Below are 21,367 nucleotides of genomic sequence, written 5' to 3'. Positions count from 1 at the left end.
TTTTTAGATTGTTCTTTTTATGCTGGTTTTAATGTATCTATGTTTGTGTTTGTATTTTCCTTAAAATATTGTAAGTCTGTTAGAGTTGCCATGACAAAAAAACAACAAATAAAATTAATTAATTAATATCAACTATTTGCCTTTTTGAAGTGGGCAGGGGTGTAGGAAGGGGGGTGCAGGGAGTGCATCCGCCCTGGGTGTCATCCCTGAAGGGGTGACAAAATGGCTCACTGCAGGGGAGGTGGCACTTAATGTGGGGCCTGTCCTGCAGCCCGCCCGAGTCACGCGTCTCTCCTGGGAGTGACGCGGTGGCTCGGGGCCCCGCACTGCCCGAAACGGCAGCGTGGGGCTTGCGTCTGGGTGCCGGAGCAGCTAGCTATGCCCCTGGAAGTGGGTGGGTTTTAATATATCTATGCTGGGGTTGTTGTTGTCTGCCTGTCTGCCTGTTTGGCTGTAAGTTGCTTTGGGTTGCCCCAGGCAAGATAAAGCGACTGGCAAATGTAATTGATATGATATGATATTATATGATATGATTTTAGAGCGTGGTGCTGATAAGGCATGGTTGCAGGTTCCTGCATTGCAGTGGGTTGGACTATAACAGGCACAGGCAAACACGGCCCTCCAGATGTTTTGGGACTACAATTCCCATCATCCTCGACCACTGGTTCTGTTAGCTAGGGATGATGGGAGTTGTAGTCCCAAAACATCTGGAGGGCCGAGTTTGCCTATGCCTGGACTAGAATGATCCTCAGGATCCCTTCTAACTCTGCAATTTTATGATTTTATGATTCGATGATTTAATGATAATTCTTCTTCTTTGGCGATGGAGAAGTGCCTGGGAGGACGAGTAGCCCCCTGCATCTCGGGCTCCCTCTTGCAGCCGCGTATCATCAACAACCGCGATGCATCTCTTAACTCTCCCGCAGCTGGAGTTTTATCTAGTTTCTCTTTCTTTCTTTTTTCTTTTCTTTTTTCTTTTTTTTGGAAGGGAACCATTCAAAGGGGCATCTCTTCGGAGACTTACGGCGCGCGACGGGCTCCGCATGAAGTTCAAGCAGGCTGTTGTCAGGTTCACTTTCGGGGTCTTGTCGTCCGAGGAGGCAGCGCGCGGGATGAGGGAGACCTCCCCGTCCCGCGGCGGCGGCGGCGGCGGCTCTTAACCCCTGGGATTCCGCGGAGAGCTTTCCCCGCGCCGCGCTCCGGGAGGGATGGGCTGCAAAGGGAGCAAACTGGGCTGCTGCGAATCGGGAAGAAAGGTAACGCCGCGGGGGACGGAGACGCGAAGTTTTTTAAGGGGAGGCGAAGTTTTGTCTTTGACAGGCACCCGGAGGGGAACGAAAGGGCAGCGGGTCTGGCGCGCTAGACACCCCGCATCTAATCGGTGAGCGGGTTAGAGCGGGGAGAGAGACTTTTAGCCTGCAACGTCCGGGCGCGAGTGAGAGACAGAGAGGAAGGAGCAGTTAGCAACCGAGCCACTGTGCTCGACGGCCCCGGAGACAAGACTCCTTGCGTGGGAGGAAAAGTTAGAGACACTACCCCCCCCCTCCCCCGCGCGCCAGTCCGCAAAAAAGAAGCAAGTCGAGGAGCAGCCAAGCTGGAGCCCAGCAACGGTCACTAAAGTCCTTCCTTTGGGAAGCGGGGCGGCTGGGGAGGCGCGTTGCCCTCCAGCCGCTTCCAAACAAAGAGATTTCTTCCGAAGTATAATCTGAAAGGGAGGGGAGCGCGGGGCAACTTTGGGGACGCGCGATTGGCTGGAAGGAGTGTGGGGGGATTTTCGTACCTGGGGAGGGGAAGGGGGCTGTGAAATGTCTGTAGACCCGGGTTGCCGCTCTTCGACTGGCGTGTACGCGTGGGGCATGCTCAAACTCGCGTCACGTGTGAACGATCTCGTTCTCTGGCCTTTCCCTGTGGGGTGGAAGGGTGGAGGTTGGGTGTGCAAAGCTGCCACAGAGGAGAGAGGATTTCCCCGGGTGGTGGTCAGTTTTGGTTCTTGTTTTTATTATGAATTTTGTGGTTTTTTATCTTGTATTTCTATGTTGTGATCCCCCTGAGAAGCGCGGTAAATAATAATAATAATAATAATAATAATAATACAACAAAAACAATCAAACAAACAAATAAATAAATAGGTGATGACGCAGGGAAAGTAGTCTGCACGTATTTATGCAGGAATGAATGATCCTGCAGGTTGGCTGACACTAGACCCTGGGGTGGGGTGGGGGTAGTAATTCTGGATCAAGTGATCCGGGGTTAAAACATGGGTCGTGTATCCTAAATCGCTTCTGGTTGCCGAGGTCATATGCTGAGTTTCTGAAAACACGGCAAAAAGTTATGTGTGGTCTTCCCAAAGCATCTGCCTGTAATTCACAAGGGTCGCTCCTGGCAAGTGCTAGATCCCACGTCTTTAAAAGGGAGTGCATTCCATGAAAGGCAGCGGAAATCTCCACTCATATTCTCCTTTGCTATTTTGTTTTTAAGAAAATAAAAGCACTTTCCCAAATATTGTCCTAGAAAGAAGAAAGATGTTTTGGCAATCTTCAGGTTAAGTCAAAGCAAATGTGATGCTTATTTGGGAGATAGGATGGGAGTGTGCAGATTCAGGATGCTGTCTCTGGGTTAGAGATGAAGTTCTATCCAGCATTGTATAAATACAGGTTTCGGGTACCTTTTTCCGTTTCCAGTTATGTGCTGTTAAACTCAAGTGAGAGATCAGGCAGCTACCCTGAAGCTCTGGTGTGCATTTCAAGCTTCTCAAAATCCGAAATCAGGACAATGTCTTCATTCTTGTAAATATCCTCTTGTTCTCATGCTTGTGTGTGTGTGTGTGTGTGTGTGATGGCGAAATGTATGATAAAATGTTGATATTGGCAATTTCCTGTTCAAAAAAAAAAACACCGCCACAAAATAACCCACAGCTTTGCTGGCAGATTCTGATTAATGTTTACATCCTAGTCCTCTGAATTTTAATATATTCTCTGATGTTTGGGGACCTTTTTTTTCTTCCAAGAGCTGCCTTGAGGATAAATTTGGGGGTGCATGCTGGCAGTAAGTGGGCACCCAGCTCAAAGTAGACAGTGCCACCTGCCTTTATATCTGCCACTCCTTACCCCATGGGAATAGCCAGGCTTAATGTTGGGGAGGGGGCAGGCTTCATGTTAGTGGGGGCAGAACCTCAGTTAGTTAAGTATTTTTATTGATTTACTTGCTGGGGGGTGGACAGCTGCCCCTCTGCCCTCCCTTGGCTTTGCTCATGCCTTACCTCTATCCCCACCCCCCACCCCCGGCTATCCACATGAAATTAGGCTGAGGGCCACATACGGCCCTTGCACTACAGGTTCCCAACCCTGGAATAGACCATTAAAGCTGCATAATATACAACAGCATACAGAACACACTTACCTTGGGAGTAAGCCCCATTGAACATACCCCCATGTGCAGGATTGCACAGTTTGTCTATAAAGGTTGCAGAGTAGCTTGAATGAAAAAAGCCGCGCTGCCTTTTCTTTCAGTAGTCAGTTATCTACCACAAAATACAGCATTTCATTTTACATGACCAAGATGAATTCCCTTTTGAATCATGTTGTTTGATTAAGCCTGTCACCGATTGCCACGGTCAGGTGTCACTGTTTCTGCTTCCTGATTCGGACAGATCGCTATAACAACAGATTTCACAATGTGCCGTTGTTAATTTCTAAGAGTAATGTAGGTTCTCAAGCTGCTGATCACAAAACTCTGCCTTCTGTTCCGCAAAAGGCACGGGCCATTGTTACACATTGGCAAAAAACACGCTTTGCCCATGCTCAGAAGTGCCCTTGCTTTCAATATGGCACGATGAGCACATTTTTCTAGGGCTGAAGCCTGGTGAGCTTGGCTCAAATGAAGCCTTGCCAAAATGATGGGGCAAACCCCAGCATATAACTTAATATTTCTGCAAGTAAATATTCATAAGCTTTCACTGTCCATAAGCATTCCTTTCTTGACACACATTTTTGCTCATTTCTCAGGGAAAAAGAGATCTCAGAAGGCAAACATGTTATTCTATATGTTTGAATTCTGTGGGAAGGTTTACTAAAGAACATCTGTGACTGTTGCTCTTTTTTTCCTTTCCTTTTTTTCTTTTTTGTTGTTGTTGCAGCGTGCACCTGTCTCTGCTCAATAAATATGCTTAACTGTATTGCAAAGTACATTAATCCCCTTATGAGCAAAGTCAAACAATTTCCTATCAGACCAGTCAGAGCTCTGACAGCAACTTTTCTCCAGTTTGCATCACATTTTAAAATTGCAGTGAGCAGGAGGGACAGAGTTTGGGAGATTACTTTCAGAGATATGGAAAGAACTAGAATGGGAATTTACCATGCACTTGAATTACTACTATCCATACTTAGGAGAACTTACACCAAGCAAATCTGAGTGACAGCTTCTCACAAATTTCACACCATGAATATCATCTTAAAGTATTCCGTCTCTACGCTAAGCTAGACAAATCTCAGTTTCCCAATTTTTCAATCTTAAAACCAGCTTTCCACATTGGTTTGTGTGTGTTCTTTTAAAAAGTCAGCATGAAAGCCAACACACATTTGTATGTGCATTTTTCCTAATCTACACATTTTTGCTAGGAATTTCCCCCAATTTTTGTATATTATTTTCACAAATATATGCCCACTTCCCCCTAATAGATGTTGTTTGGTTGGAGAACTACATGCCAAAATTTGGAGAAGTCTGAATTGTGCATGCACACGAAAGCTTATACCCAGAACAAACTTAGTTGGTCTCTACTGGACAATTTTTAAATTTATTTCAGCTGCATTTGGGTTTGTGTATTGGTTTGGGAAATATGAATTCACTTACCGGTAAACGGCTCCTTTGAACATAAGCAAGCAACATTCGATACCTATCTGAGGTTTCTTCAGGATAGTATTTTATTTATTTCAAAAATTATAAACCGCGCCGCGTCCAATAATAGATTTCACGGTGGCATGCAAATAAATTGAAAACTACATTATATTATAATACAAACCAAAAATATGATAAAATTAAGAGAGGTGAAACATGAAACCAGCTAAAACTATCACAATCTAAATTGCCTAGTAGCACAAAGAATACAGTGTCCACGCTAAATGTCTCGGGTTCAACAATCCCCAGCATATCCAGGTAGGATTTAGAAAGATGCCTGTCTGTATACAATACTGAGCTCTGTTGACCAATGGTTTGGCTCTGTAGAAGGCAGCTTCCCCGCACATCACAGAAAGAGCTATTCAAAACCTTTGTCTCTGACCATGCAGTAACCTAAATCCTGTGCTTCTTGCACATGTGCAAGAATTGAGGTTGGAAACTTACACCACCACCCCTTGGCACTTACTCAAAAGAAGAGACAAATACCCTCCGAGTGGAGAAGCTTTTGACTGTGGGATCCTAGCCAGCGTTAATCTGCTCAGGTGGAGCTGTTCAGCTGCTGCTTTGCCATTTCAGGCCTGTGAGTTCTGGTAGGCCTCAGCCTTTCCTGTCATTTATTTCTGTTTCTCCCAAGAGTGAGAAGATAAGGAAGCGATTGTCTTGGTGCAGCACACCAGAATCCTGTGGGGATGTGTTCAATAAGAATGTTGCTGTGCGCTGCCAGGACATTGCAGAGACACATTATATCAGGGTGTGGAATTCCTCTGCCTGGCACAGGACGACACACACTCTGTTCTTGCAGTCTGATCTCCGATGGAGAGGAGGGCTGGGAGATACCTTGCCGTCTTGGAAGATCAGGGCTGAGTCCTGGCTTCCCCACCCCAGACCCGGATTGAACGTATTGCACTGTTCGGAGAACAACACTACAACCATCGGGTGACCACATATTCAACTTGAAAGAGGCCATTTCCTCTGCTTGAAGGAGTCCTCTCTTTTAAGGGATGTCTGGTCCAAGTCCGGTTGTCAAGATGAAGAGTCACAGAGTTTAGACCTATGAAACGGACGGGCATGACTTAACTTGGGTCATAAGTCATGTCCATCAGTTTCATGGGTCTACTCTGTGACTCTTCATCTTAATACCAGACCAGGTCACCTTAACCTGAGGGGATACAACCCAAAGGCAGGAGAGCAGGTTACTGGAATGTGGCCAGCAACAGTTGGTGTGGGGACAGGAGACTAAGCAGGCACACAAGCACCATGCTGAGATATACTGTACTTCTATTTACATTATAGTAATGGCTCCTCAGTTTGAATCCTCTTGGGTTTTGTGGTGGAGCATTAAGTGGCCACCCTATGTGACAAGTTATATAAAAAGTAAGGAAGCAGAACCTGATCAGCAGGCTAGAACAATGTACAAGGAAGAGGAAACACTGGACATAATTGTGTGGGAATAAGAGGGCGTTCAGTAGGGGCTTTTCATGCATTCTTGGGTTGCAGTTAACCATCTCTTTGTGCTGTGACCTGTGTGGGTTGGTCATACTTTAAAGTGATGGTACCCTTGATCATCAACTTTACATAGGAAGTCAGACCATTGGTTTGTCTTTCTAGCTCAGCATTGGTGACAGAGCAGTGGCTGTCCAGGGTTTCAGGCAGGAGTCCCCTCTGGCATGACCTGGAGATGCTGGGGATTGAACCTGTGACCTTTTGCAAGCAAATCAGGTGCTTAACCACTGAGCTACAGCCCATCCCCAACAACTTCCCCCATGGAATGATCACCTGTGATCTTCCCAGGCATATATTAAGCAGCAGAAGAAGACAGTCCACAAATTGTCAACAGAAGGTTTTTTTTTCAACAACTGCTGCATGGAAAGCACTTCCAACCAGTTTTCAGAATGGGAAGATGGCTATTGACTTCTTATTTCTTCTTTCCATGTTTTGATTGCTGTGCTCTCTCTCCTTCTGTATTAGTATGGTGGTGTGCCTGAGTGAGAAGTGAATGTCATGAGGCAGGAGTGAGCCTGTGGCGTTTCAGATCTTGCTGAACTACAACTCCCATCATCCCTGATCATTGGCTATGCTGCCTGAGGCTGATGGGAGCTGGAGTTCCATCTGGAGGACGACTCATCAGATGGAAAAGAAGAACCCACAGTCTTTTCCTTAACAGGAAATGCCTCGAATGGGCTGCTTTTGGGGTTGGATTGGTGTGTCCTAGTAAACTGTCCAAGTCCAAGTAATACTTGTATCACACCTGCAGTTAATTTGTACATAAAACCTGTTATATATTACAGTGGTACCTCGGTTTACAAACAGCCCTGTTCACAAACTATTCGGTTTATGAACTCTGCAAAACCGGAAGTCGTTTTCCGGTTTGCGAACTTTACCTCGGTCTACGAATGGAAGCCGAACGGTGGAAGGGCACTGGTGGCAGGAGGCCTCATTAGGGAAAGCGCGCCTTGGTTTAAGAACGGATTTGGTTTAAGAATGGACTTCAGGAATGGATTAAGTTTGTAAACCAAGGTACCATTTGTACAATATTTTATATGCCAGTGGCCATAACAAAACAGTCCAGAGAGCTTTATATATTGGAGAAAGGTCTGAAGGGAAACTACCCTTTAAACCATTTAAATGAGCTGATGCTCATGTAAGATTCATCCTCCAAGTATCCACTGAAGAATATGCATTAACAGGGTTGCATCATAGAAGCAGCAGCAGCACCGGGTAATTTATTTATACCCCACCCGTCTGGCTGGGTTGCCCCAGCAACTTTGGGCAGCTTCCAAAGCATATAAAAACATAACAAAACATCAAACATTAATAACAACGATCTGATCCAATATAAAAAGTCGCAATAACAACGAATCTAATGTTCACCTTTTTTGGCCAAATTATGTTGCAAAAATTAAGGTGCGCATTAGATTCGATGGCACATTTACATTCGCCAGCAAATACTTTTTTTGTTTTGTTTCAAGGTTCTGAAAATTGAGGTGCGCATTAGATTTGATGGTGCATACATAGATTTTCCAGGGAACCTTCAGGGATACATATCATGGAGGAAAAGTATATGAAGCCTACTTTGCAAGCAGCCAGAAATTCAGACAAAGGAATACTTCTTCTACTGTTGTCCCTCCCTTTGGGTCATCTTTCCATCTGCAACTGCGGTTAGGAACACACCCTGTGTCAAAACTAGACACCTGCCCTAAAAGAGGAAATAGTCACTAACAATGCACTATTATGCATCTCTATTCAGAAGTAAGTCCCATTTAGTTCCATGGGGCATGCTCCCAGGGACTGGAGCCCCAGAGGCACGAACAGAGGCCAGGAAATGGAGAATGATTGTTAGCACATGTGGCAGGGTCCGGATGCTCTTCTAAATCTCCATTACCTTCTTGTGTTCTGCAAGAATATTGTAACATTCTCTCAATACAGCTGCATTGCAAAAGCAGTGACTCATTTAAAAAATGCAGCAAACGGGCACAGAGACTCAAGCTGCAAGCGTTGTACTAGAAGCCTTGACTGGACCATTATGGGGTGTGCATGCATGTACAGCAGGTGATTCCCAATTCCTCTAGAGATGTGTGTGTAGGTCACATGCATTGCTCAGGAATTATAAGAAAACCCCCAATCAGTACAGTTTTGAAAAGTTAAGTTACACCATCATGTTTCAAAATGGTTAGGGGTGCCACATGTCCAGATTTCCCCAGACATTACCAGGATTTCAAAGGCGGAATTGGCGGAATTTCTGAAAGGTGGTGTTTTGTCAATCGAAAAAATTGTGGGGTTTTCTGGCGTTTTGTAAAGAAAAGCTTAACAACTTCCAGGGTGGCCTGGTTTTATACTTTTTGAAATATGGCAACCCTAAAAATGGTGTCCAGATGTATCCAAACTTGGACAAAAAACTGCTCATTGATCAGGCACCATCATGCAAAATTTAGTTGCGATGTCTTATGCAGTGTCCAAATGCACAGGGAAGAGACGAAACAACAACTTTTCAAAATATATATGCTATAGGCATGCGCACGCGCACACAGAACCCTATAACGGCAAGCACGCATTTTACACAAAGCCTAAGTTCTCATTCTCAGAAGCAGCACATGAGGACAACTATAATAATGGGTAGTATGGAATTAAACATTTTCTGTAATTATTATGAGTTGGTGCTCCACCCTTTAGCTTGTTATGTGGTTACTTTCATTTTCCCGTCAAGTTGCGTTAACCTGTTAATCCAGAGGTTTTCAACCTTGTTGAGTCCATGGCTCCCTTGACCAACTACCTTCTTTCCGGGGCACCCCTGTAGGGCTCAGGAGCCCAGTTACATCACCCCTTGCTTGCAGAGCATGCCACACCCTTTTTGAAACACCCTCCCTTGTGGAGTGTTCCCTCAGCCTCCTCTCCTCTCCCCTCTCTGTGGAAGTCCTCTGGGCAGCTACCACTACTGCCCCTGGTCCTTGAGCTCCCCACCCCACCCCAAAGAGAGGTGCCTCCTCAAGCTGCCCCACAGGGGCCTAGGAAGAGGATTCCCCCCATTTGCCTGGGGAATTTGTAGCCAGGGCTGCTGCAACAAACAGCCACACAAGCCTTTGGGAGGCAGAGATGCAAGAGGGCATCAGAGGAGGGAGGGAAGAAAAGATGGACAGGGGCCAGGTTTGCCCGTAACACCCCTGACCATCATTCAAGGAACCCCAGGTGCCACGGCACACTGGTTGAAAACCACTGTTAATCGATAAACAGTCCCTCTTTCTGGGTCTGCAAAGTGAATAATCCATTTTATATGAAATAAGAACTTAACAGCATTAAGCCTGTTTCTTGGTGACCCTTCCTGACTGTAGGTGGAGGTTCACATGCTACCTAGATACTTCTACCACATAAATGAAAATGCCCTACACGTTTTTGTTTTTTTTTGTTTTTTTTTTTTTTTTAGAAATAGGGAACCCAGAACGTCAGGGGGAAAGGTTCTAGTCTTCTATGTGTATGAGAACCCATGGGAAAACATTCCCTCATAGGAGCCCCCTCCAGGACTCAAGAGATTGGTATGCCCCTTTTTTTGTTTGGCAGTGCACATAGCAACTCACAGCGTAGTCACAAAATCAGAAAAGTCTATTAGCACAGTTATGAACTCACACAAGACACCCACAATAAACCATATTGTGCAAAATAAATAAAATGGGTTGTATGCAACGTGGCACTAAGTACACAGTTTTGTCAGCACAAAGATTTCTGCTTGCACAATTCCCACCACCACCACTTGCAGGTTTCCAGAGCAGATGTTGGCAGGGCATTGGGTGCCTACAGTGGGAGGCGGAGGAAGCAGTAATCCTTGTTCTGCCAGGACGAGTTACCAGGAAACCACCCAATGGAGTCACATACCCTCCAACATTTCTCCGATGAAAATAGGGATGCCCCATTCCATAATGATAATTTTACTATTTATACCCCACACATCTTCCTGGGTTGCTCCAGCCACTCTGGGCAGCTTCCAACATATATAAAAACTTAAAACATTGAACATTAAAAAAGCTTCCCTATACAGAATTGCCTTCAGATGGCTCAGGAGTTGGGTAATGCCATACCCTCCAACATTTCTCCGATGAAAATAGGGAGGAAAAGTGGGACATTCCGGGATCAAATCAGAAAACAGGACTGCTTCTCTAAATCAGGGATGTTCCAGGAAAACAGGGACACTTGGAGGGTCTGGAGTCACAGCAATAATAAGAGTCACAGTCTAATAAGAGAAGAGATCTGGTCTTAAATGAGGTGGATAAAGTATGGTGCAGGGCAGGACCCCATTCAGCAAAATGGGCAGGGGGGGGGGGCTCAGACACAGCAACAGAGCTGGGTTACTGCATTTTTGAAGTCAGCAGAGTAATTCAGATTTTTTAATGAAAGGGGAATCTTTTCCCTTCTGGTAAAACCATTCATTCCAGAGTCTAAAATTAACTAATTGTACCACTGCCCGAATTTTTGGGGTGTGCTTTGTAGATGAGCTGAACCCTAGTCTTAGTCAAGCACACTTCTAGTGCTGTAGCTGGGATTGAGGAGAAAAAGGAAAACGAGAAGCATAAAGGAACACACAGGTTCCTGCAGACAGGAAGCACATTTTGCAACTCTGTTTGCTCTAAAAATTGGTGCTATATTTTGTTTGAGACAGAGAACTGGGCTTGTGTTTTCACAGGTATACACTGTATAATATAGAAACTGGGATTAGCCATAACTTCCTTCTCCATATTGGGGTGAACATTTACAACACCTCATCCTTAACGAAATGTCAGATAATAGAAATCTAGAGCTTAATTAGGCCAGGACAAGTTAATATGTTAATGTAAGTGCTAAGCCATGATGATAATATGATAAAAGGTGCTGTAACTAAATTTTGTCTACCAGACAAGCTGAAAAGATGAAACTTGGCAGTGGTTTGGGGTTCATGAGGTTGTTAAATGTTCTATCCGCAGAGATTCAGGGCATATGGTTTTACTTAATTTTAATTAAAAGCCATACCATATTGCCAAATAAAATAAAAAAACGGTTTTACTAGTTGCTGCACAGTTCTAAACGTTTCACAAGCTCACACATTTCATAAAGCTGGTCACTAAATTACAGTATAGGGCCTGATTGATCCACAAAGTCCTCAGCATCAGCACATGTTTACACAGCGAAGTACCGGTAAGTAGTCCTTAGAAACTGTAGTTAGGATTACAGCCTAAGTCTAACCCTGCATCATGTCCATTACTGTACATGTACAGTAATTGTTTGGTTATGTGTACATTTACAAAACAACAACAACAGTGTTCTTTCTTCCACCTCTAAATCTAATCAATAGGGCATTCCAAACAAAATATTTAAAAAAATTCTTCCAGTAGCATCTTAGAGACCAACTAAGTTTGTTATTGGTATGAGCTTTCGTGTGCATGCACACTTCTTCAGATATGGTATCTGAAGAATATCTTTAGGTATCTGAAGAAGTGTGCATGCACACAAAAGCTCATACCAATAACAAACTTAGTTGATCTCTAAGGTGCTACTGGAAGGATTTTGTTTGTTTGTTTGTTTCAACTATGGCAGACCAACACAGCTACCTACCTGTAAATAGGGCATTCCAGTTGGCTATTGATTAATTTCCAAGTTTTGGAGTCTGCAGTTCTTGGCTAATTGGAACCATTGGCCTAGAAAGAGTAAGACCGCCAAGTTGGAGGGAAAGGACTTTACATGTGGTGTCTCATGCCTTCTGCCAAGTTTGTGATTAAGTAAAACTTCCATACCACTTCTCAAACCACTGCTGTAAAGCAAAGGAAATGACTGGGGGCATTCCAGCTTTAACAGCACATTGACAGGGGGACAGGCAACTCAAGGAATGAGGCTCTCTCCTTCTCTCTTTGACTTGCCATATGCATTTTAATTTTTTTAATTATGGTGATAGCGCCACAGAAGAAAACCCCTTACGTATGGATGCATGTACTGTAGAAAATCATGGTTTTATAATGCTCCACAAAAGCCATATTAACTCCTTATATGTCTTAATCTTCAACCACATAGTGGCTGGAGCTGGCAGAGATATCCATTTAAACTAAGATAACTTGCTTCAGTTCCAAATAACATTGCAGAGATCACAAATACAGAAGATGGTTATTTTTCCAGGGATTGTGAATGAAACAACCCAAATTTGCACTGTGTGTGTGTGTGTGTGTTTAATTTTCATTTTCAGTCAACTGCATTCCCCCCATTATTTAATTATTCCTGAATGTGATTGAAATTCTTGCCTAATTAATTAAAAATATTTATAAACAACAACAACAACAACAACCTGCATCCTTCCAGGATCCAGAGCACAAACTTGTCTGAAGTGCTGTTTGATGCTTTTAAAACCATCTGTTGACAGCACCCTTTGATTCATGGCAGAGCAGCTGAGGAAGGCATTTTGCTATCAGAAATTAATCTCTCTCTTTTTGTTAGACACTGTAATACACACAACAGATACATGTGCCCTTCTTTCTTACCCAGATATCTATCTTTACACACACTGTATTTTAAAAAAAACCAACATCACCCAGACTCATAGGATTACTGCAGCACTCCCTAACATCTATATCCTATCCCCCAAAACACTCTACTGCTCTCTGAATTTGGATGCTACCTTTGATTATAAGCAGACGCTATGCAGCTATTTTATATCTTGAAACATCTTTCCTCCTCCACCGCATACATAGCATTCTACAAAGAGAAAACCTGGCAGAGATTGGCTCTAGTAGTTAGTGCAGCAAATGTAGGACAGTGTGATCAGTGCCCAAAACATTCTGCTTTGTCTCACTGGGCACTGATGCCCACATCATTATGTTTTTTAAAGTCCTTTTGCAGCCCGTAGCTTCCCCAAAAACATTTTGCATGAAGTTCTTCCTTTAGAGACATAGCAGCGGATAACAAATCCTTCGAAATCCGTTTTGCGAAATAATAGCAGAAAATCCAAGTGCCAGGATGAGTTTTAAAGGAGCTGTAACTAATTTTCCCTCCCCAATTTACCCATGGCTCTTTCTTGCATTCTATTTAGTGGTTGGTGGTGTGAGCGGGGATGAGCTATAACCCCCCCCCCAGATGTTCCTGAACTACAACTCCCATCATCCCCGTGCTGGCTGGGGCTGATGTGAGCTGGAGTCCAACGACACCAAGGTTGCAGGTTTGATTCCTGTATGGGGCAGTTGCATATTCCTGCATCCTCGGGGTCCCTTCCAACCCTACAATAGATAAAGCAACAGATTCACCATTCCTGCTGTATGAAAGCAGAAGAAATGGCGGCCCAGAACGGCAACAGACACCAGTGACTTTGGTAGTCCATGAAGGAAGCAAAAGACCTATTCACTGGCTGTTCTTGCCTCCGCACCCTTACTCTTGGGGGTATTTTCTATTACATATCCCAACTTTCTTCCAAGGTAGCTCTCCCTCACAACCTGTGAGGTAGTTTAGGCTAAGAGGCAGTGACTGGCCCGAGGTCTCCAAATGTACCTCATGGATGAGTGGGGATTTCAATCCAGGTCTCCCAGGTCCTGGTCCAACTACACCACACAAGGGGGGCCAAGGTGACAGGCCTTTCCTGCTCCCTTAAATCTCACAATCACCAGAGACTTGCATTTAATTTGTACCAAAATAGGTTGCATGCCAACCTTGTGAGGATTCCCCCCCCCCAAGAGTACTATTGTAACAATATTTGGGACTCTTAATATGAACAGGTCTGCCTATGCTTGCCCACTTCACCTCCTCAGTCTGCTAGGGAGCAGGTGGCGCTGTGGTCTAAACCACTGAGCCTCTTGAGCTTGCCGATCGGAAGGTTGGCGGTTCGAATCCATGCAGAGGGGTGAGCTCCTGTTGCTCTGTCCCAGCTCCTGCCTACCTAGCAATTCGAAAGCACACCAGTGCAAGTAGATAAATAGGCACTGCTGTGGTGTGTGATCTGGTACTCCTCATGATGTCCCGTTGCGCCAGTAGCAGTTTAGTCATGCTGGCCACATGACCCGGGAAGCTGTCTGTGGACAAACGCCGGCTCCCTCGGCCTGAAAGTGAGATGAGTGCAACAACCCCATAGTCGCCTTTGACTGGATTTAACCATCCAGGGGTCCTTTACCTTTACCTTACCTTTGCTGTTTGGACTAGCATGAAACAAATTGAGACCAGCACAATACTTATATGGATAACACCTGGGAAAATCCTGCCTGTTCTAGTCAACTCTGTCTTTGAGTGTGAGATACGGGATTATATAAACAAATAGTGGGATGCTTGCCCACTATGCAGAGGTGAGCTGAGTGCAGAGATCTCTAAGGATGTAAGGTGACCTCTGAGTGACTAAAAGGATAATATAAAAACCCAGGAATGTCAACCGGTTTTACCACAGATTGACGTTTGCTTCATTTCAGCAGTAAAGAGACTGTTTTCCCGGGGAAAGCGGTGGGGCAAACAAAACCATTTGGACCTGAGGCTAGAAAGCAGAAAACAAGCAGAAAGCCAGCTAGACCCATGCTTTATAATATAATAATAATAATTTATTATTTATACCCCGCCCATCTGGCCGGGTCTCCCCAGCTTTCTAGGCGTGGGGCAAACAAAGTGTGAAGGAGCCCCGTAGGACTCAGCAGGGAGGAAGATGGGGACAAAGCAAGAATCGACTTCCACCTACTGTTGGTCTCTTCGCCTTCCACTCCACCAGCGCTGCTGAGCACCAGCTACAATTGCTGTCCAGCTGCTAAAAGACAGGCCTGGAGTCACAGAAACACAACAGTGATCAAGGAGGGACCCCCCTTGTGGAATGTGTGAAGAGCCCCCTTGCCTGCTGGGGTTAGTGGGGAAGGGAGAAAAACCCATCCTTCTTGGGCCATTTAGAAAGAACTAAATATAATTGTTTTCCTTCTTCCATTGCTATTAATGCAAATAAACTTGACCCGCCTGGGGCTATGAGGAGGACTGCCAAGTCCATATTACCAAGCAAGGTCCTAAATCCCATTTTTATATAAACCCCTATTTAAAACCAAGGCTGGGATGGAAACTCTGACAGGACCAGAGCTCAAGTGGGGATGGTAGCAGCAGTTGATGCTCTAACAAAGCATTCCTTGGGTGATGATGTAACCGCTTGAACGGCAGCCGAAGCGAGTTTTGCTTGTGCCAGATATTTGGAGGAGTTATTAGGACTGGGCTTTATCCTTGTAATTGCCTGTGATTTATTGCCCCTTTTTTAAAAAAAATATGCGCACACAAACCCTTCTCATTCCTGCGCTCGCTCTGCGCCTTGGAACAGGCTATTTCTGGGCTCCAGAGCTGGCTATAAAAAGCATCCTCAGAGCTGTGGATCTGCAGGAGTAGCAAACTAAGCTTCCCCCAGTTGCCTGACGTCGCGATTGACCATCCAGTTGCTCTTGCAGAACGGGGCATCTGCGGTGTGAAGTTCGGGTGAAGGGGAGGTGCATGGCAAGGCCGTTGGAAAGTGTGTTCTGCACACCCCGGCGCTCTGCAGTTTGATGCCAGACACACTCCTTGTTTGTCAGTTCTTTAAGCCTCCTTCATGTTTTCCAGCTGTTCCTTCCCCTTGAGGGAGCGAGGGGCCCAATGTGCTCCTTGCTCTGCGAAGGTGGAGGCGTGGAGTCGGGAACGCCAGCTGCAAGGATGCAAAGCAGAGAGCTAGGTAGAAGGAGGAGGAAGGAGGACCATAAATCTCAAGGGAGTGGGGTGGGTGTTATGATCTATGTGCATTCCGAGACGCGCAGGGATCTTTCTCTTAACTCTCTCTGCTTCATCGTGTGGGTTGGCAGAAAGAAAGAGGAGTGTCTGAGGCCACAGCAAGATCTTCCCTGTTCACACCATCAAACAGCAGCTGGTTCATTAGGGTGAATCGAGGCACTGCCCCGCCAACCGTTTGCCACAGTAGCATGTGTAAAGTTGCCTCATGTTAAGAGAAATTAAGCCTGGCAGACGGATTGTGAAACATCCTTCAATGCAGTAGCAGTTCCTGGCACACTAGAGCAGTCCTCTGGGAGGTGAGGGAGTCACATGTCTGCCTGAGGAGCCGAGATTTTAATTGTGCTGCAGCTCCCGTGTTAAAGGATTGCTGAATTATTTTAGTGTCTCAGGAAACCAGGAGGAAATGTCCCAATACTGGCCAGCATAAAGGATTCTCAGAAATGCATATTTCTTTCCCGGTTTTGGTTCAGCATTCACGAATGGGGGAAAAGAGAGAGAGTTGTGATCCTGTTTGTGTCTTTTCTACAGAAAAAGATCAAAATTCAGCATGAAAGAGGACAGGCATCCTGTGAACTAAAGGCACTGAAGACAGAAAATGGTAAGATACAAACAGACACAAATCATCTTGAAGCTTCTCCATTTTAATGTCCATTCAGTAATGTCCATTTTATTTTTTAAAGGTATATAATATACAGGGCTTTTTCAGGGGGAACTCACAAGAACTCAGTTCCAGCACCCCTCAGATGAGCACCATTTCCATTATAAGGGACCTAGGGTGAGTTCATGGTGAGTTCCAGCCAGTGCTATTTTTCTAGAAAAAGAGGTGCCAGAACTCACTATGAACACCTTCCTCATATATATAAGGGCCTGGTGACTTCTGTTTCAGTGTATCTGAAGAAGTGTGCATGCACACGAAAGCTCATACCAAGAACAAACTCAGTTGGTCTCTAAGGTGCTACTGGAAGGAATTTTTTATTTTTTATTTTATTTTGCTCATTTTCTTAGAATGGCAAATGTGCTCACCTGAGAAGTGCTGGAACTGAGTTCTTGTGAGTTTCCCCTGAAAAAAAGCCTCGGTTCCAGCCCCTCTTTTTCTAGGAAAATAGCACTGGTAATGTGTAAAGAGTCCCAACCATTCCTGGCCATGCACTCACAAGGGCAGGCATTGAACACGTGAAAAGGTAATGATAAGTACATCTCACTGCAGAAACAAAGGTTTCAGAAATGGTTACTTATGAGTCCAGCCTTCAGTGGGTAAGTGCTTCCACTTGCTGTGACAAGCAGCAAACTGAGGTGCTTATTCATGAGTAGATCTTTTCCTGTTGGAACTTCCAGCTTGACTTGATACGTAGTCTGGGGTCTGCTGACGGATGTGTACAGGCTGGACTGTTAACTGGCAAGTAGACTTGTTTTGGGTGGATGTGCCAGCTTGTTGCTTTAAACCATGGGTAGGCAAACTAAGGCCCAGGGGGCCGGATCCAGCCCAATCGCATTCTAAATCTGCCCCACGGACAGTCTGGGAATCAGTGTGTTTTTACATGAGTAGAATGTGTGCTTTTATTTAAAATGCATCTCTGGGTTATTTGTGGGGCATATGAATTCGTTCATCCCCCGCCCCCACAAAAAATATAGTCCGGCCCCCTACAAGGTCTGAGGGACAGTGGACCGGCCCCTGCTGAAAAAGTTTGCTGACCCCTGCTTTAAACAGCCAGAATTCCAGTGATTAAATCCTGGGGAAATAGACGGTGTGGACATGATTTGCTTTTACCAAGCGTTTTACAATCCTGCAAGCTGATTATTTAATATTCTGGCTTTACAAGTGGCAGTGGAGACTCAGTTAGGCTAGCCAACATTTCTTTTCTTGTAATATTTAAAATATATTTAAAAACAAAAACAAAAACAAAATAGCACCCTAAATTTCAACATGGAATAGGGCTTTTAATCCAGGATTTCTGGATCTGGGGCAAATCCAGCACATCAAATCCAGCTCTAGTTTCATTTTAAAATGGTATTTACAAGTATTTACAGAGTATGAATTGGGGATTCACTTTCAAATGTGCGTCTCATTAAAAGCAACGCAGTGTAGACAGGTGGTACCCAGACTCAGGAAATGATGCATGTTTGGGAGGTTGCTTATACATCCAGATCTGCTTAGTTAGACTGGAACAACTGTGCAACACTGGATAACATAGATTCCCCTGTACATATTAAACAGGCTTTAGGCAATATAGGTGCAAGGAACTGAACAGGAGAGGCACGTTTCTCCCTAAACAACAGAGCATTAGTAATGCTAGCAGCATCTGCATAAGCTACTCCCATGTGGAACATAAATAGAATTACTTTCTAAAATTCCTGTGAGAAACTAATTTCATCCATGCAGCGTATAAGTCAACATTCTGTGCGATGCCCATGATACTAGCCTGTCCTGATACTACTTGTCGTAGGCAGGTAGAATTTATTGAGATGAATTATGTATTTGTTGAGTAAGGTGAAAAACTGACCGTGGTCTAAAGTTTTGGCAGCTGCGCTGTCTCACTTAGCCAAGGAATTCCCCCTAAATAAGCAACACCTCCATTTAACGAACAGTGAAGTCCAGTCCAGTCAGGAGGGGGAAGCAGCAATATCTTTAAGGAGAGGGTGGTTCTGGCAGAGGATGTAAAAAGAATCAACATTTATCCATATAACTGCCTTTATAGCTGTTAAATGTGCAGCTATGCTCCTGATATGTTTTAGGGAGAGCATAGCACTATTGGGAGTGGCAAGGTTTACTCCAATTACTTGAGCAAAAGAGTAATCTATATACTTCTCCACTAACTCTGCATTGCTTACAAACCAGCACACACTGGCCTGTGTCACAGTGCAGGTCTTACAAGCAATACAGTTCCAAAACAAACCATGGATTTGGGCGCACCATTCCTGACATGTAGCTGTTGAGCGGTAGGGCAGAATATCTCTTGGGGTCCCTTTCAACTCATTGATTCTTGACTCAGATGGGTGAATGGTTTTTTAGTTTTTGTTTTTTAGAGCTGTGTGTGGAAATGGCCTTTCAAAGTTTACCTACCTTATTTGCGGGCTGACAAATCGGGCTTAACATGTCGCCAGATTTCTCCGGGGGGAGGAGAGGTTTCCCAATAGTTTTAAAGAGATGCACATTAATCCTTACGACAAACCTGTAAACAAAGCAGTTTGCACCTCATGCTCTTAACCCCAGTTCTCTTCTAGAGGGAGTCCAAAAATAGTGCATGCCTACATCCTGGATAGGCCATATCTAGCAGGCTCTGGTGTGTATATCTCAAGAGGAATGCAAGTACATCAGTTGCATTAGTAAAACTGCCCCTTCCAAAGTGTGAAGTGATATTTAGATCAACAAACTGAATGGCAAGTCAGCTGGGTATTGGAACTAATGCACTACACTAATGCAGTATGTTTCCGAGCACAATTCAAAGTGTTGGTGCTGACCTTTAAAACCCTAAATGGCCTCAGTCTTGTATACCTGAAGGAGCGTCTCCACCCCCATCGTTCTACCCGGACACTGAGATCCAGCGCCGAGGGCCTTCTGGTGGTTCCCTCACTGCGAGAAGCAAAGCTACAGGGAACCATCAGAGGTCAAGGAGATAAACAACTACCTGACTTTCAGACAATATCTGAATATTAAAATATTAACGTAGTTTAATATTTGTTGGAAGCCGCCCAGAGTGGCTGGGGAGACCCAGCCAGATGGGCAGGGTACAAATAAATTATTATTATTATTATTATTATTATTATTATTATTATTATTATTATTACTACTACTACTACTACTACTACACAGTGAATGCTTGGGGGGGGGGAGGGAAGTAAACCCATACTACAGAAAGCCACTTATATCCACATGCTTTCTCCTTCTTTCCTCCACATTGAAGAAGCCTGTTTACACGATGAAACAGAGAAAGGGAAGGCAGAGCTTCTGGAGAAGCAGAGAAATGAGATCAAAAGGCTCCAACAACAGCACCAGGAGGAGAAAGTGTGTCTGGAGGAAGCTCACCACGCTGAAACTGAGAAACTTAGCCAAGACATTAAAATCCAGGTTGGAGCTGTCTTATTCTTGCCCTTTTGAAGCAATGATGTCTGACTTGTTGTCAGACCAGACATTTCTCTTTTGCTGAGCATTATTCTGATGGCTCACAGTTACAGAGCCTAAAATGTGGTTTGGAGAAACCACACACTAGCAAAACACTAGCAAGCAGTTATGCAGGTCCAGTGGGTTGAATGTGCCATAAATTCTTCACCAGGTGCACACTGGTAGTTTCTGTTGTGTATACTGAACTAGTGCACAACCACAATGGGAATGAGTGGTAAAGAATTGCTCCATGCTGTTATATTATTCATCTCTAGCATATCTTACAGTCAACTGCCTTTGTGTGATTCATTGCCCACTAAATCATAGTGTTAAGTTGTGGGTGGACACAACAGACGACACAGCGATTTCCAAAACAGCTCTTATTTATTTGCAGGCTGGAACAGAACTGAGCTGGAGGCCTCAGCCACCAGCTTATATAGGGCTCAGCTACAACGTAACAGTAACAACATTCTGCAGCTAACCAATCCCTGAGTGTCAGTTTCTAATCCTTCATTTGCATAAGCTGACCTGAGTGAAAACCGCAGCAGAATAAACTATATACACACACCCCTGGTGGCCAAGGTGAGAACTTCAATACATAACACCCCTCCCCACCGAGATAAGGCATTAGGTTACAAGCATAGTGGTTCCATTATATACAGCAATATTCATTAAAACACATAGCATAACAGTTCAATTTACGATGCAGCATTATGTGTGCAAATTGTGTGTAACATAGTCTTTTAGATACGCTGGGCGTTTGGGAACCCTACCTGACCGCCGTGGGCCAGTATCAGAGCCCGGTTGGCTGCCCGAGTCCCGTTGCGACTGCTGTGCTACCACTGGTGTCGTTGGGCCTGAGGTCTCCGGCTCCGCTGCTGTTGGAAGGCCTGTCACGATCGGACTTGGTGGACACTCAGGCAAGGCGGTGGTCGGCGTCTCAAGGGAGTCAGGCAAAACCCCTGCAGTGGCTCGGCTTGGCCCCATGTCCGCAGTTCGTGAAGGGGGTGTAGATGGAGCCTCGCCTTCCAATGGTGTCGGTTCTAGAGCTGAGGCTGCCGTTGAGGGTACTGCGGTATCGTCCAAAGTTCCACCCCGGCGCCTCAGTTGGTCTATGTGCCGGCGCCACAAACGCCCGTCCTCAAGTGCCACCTGATATGAGCGGGG

General features: G+C 44.9%; 1 protein-coding gene across 1 annotated transcript in view; it reads left to right on the top strand.

Annotated features, from left to right (window-relative positions):
* The first annotated feature begins 1,036 nt into the window (after nt 1–1,036).
* The window catches only part of CCDC69 (coiled-coil domain containing 69), a 35,882-nt gene continuing 15,551 nt past the window's right edge, over nt 1,037–21,367 (top strand). Inside the window, exons 1-3 of the mRNA XM_033140315.1 lie at nt 1,037–1,256; nt 16,630–16,699; nt 20,004–20,167. Of these exons, the coding sequence (XP_032996206.1) occupies nt 1,209–1,256; nt 16,630–16,699; nt 20,004–20,167 (282 nt within the window). The 5' untranslated portion in view covers nt 1,037–1,208. The remainder of the gene's footprint in view (nt 1,257–16,629; nt 16,700–20,003; nt 20,168–21,367) is intronic.

Source organism: Lacerta agilis, chromosome 2, assembly GCF_009819535.1.
Source record: "Lacerta agilis isolate rLacAgi1 chromosome 2, rLacAgi1.pri, whole genome shotgun sequence".
Lineage (NCBI taxonomy): Eukaryota > Metazoa > Chordata > Lepidosauria > Squamata > Lacertidae > Lacerta > Lacerta agilis.
Note: the sequence above shows the minus strand (reverse complement) of the source record. Positions and strands in the feature narration are given on the sequence as shown.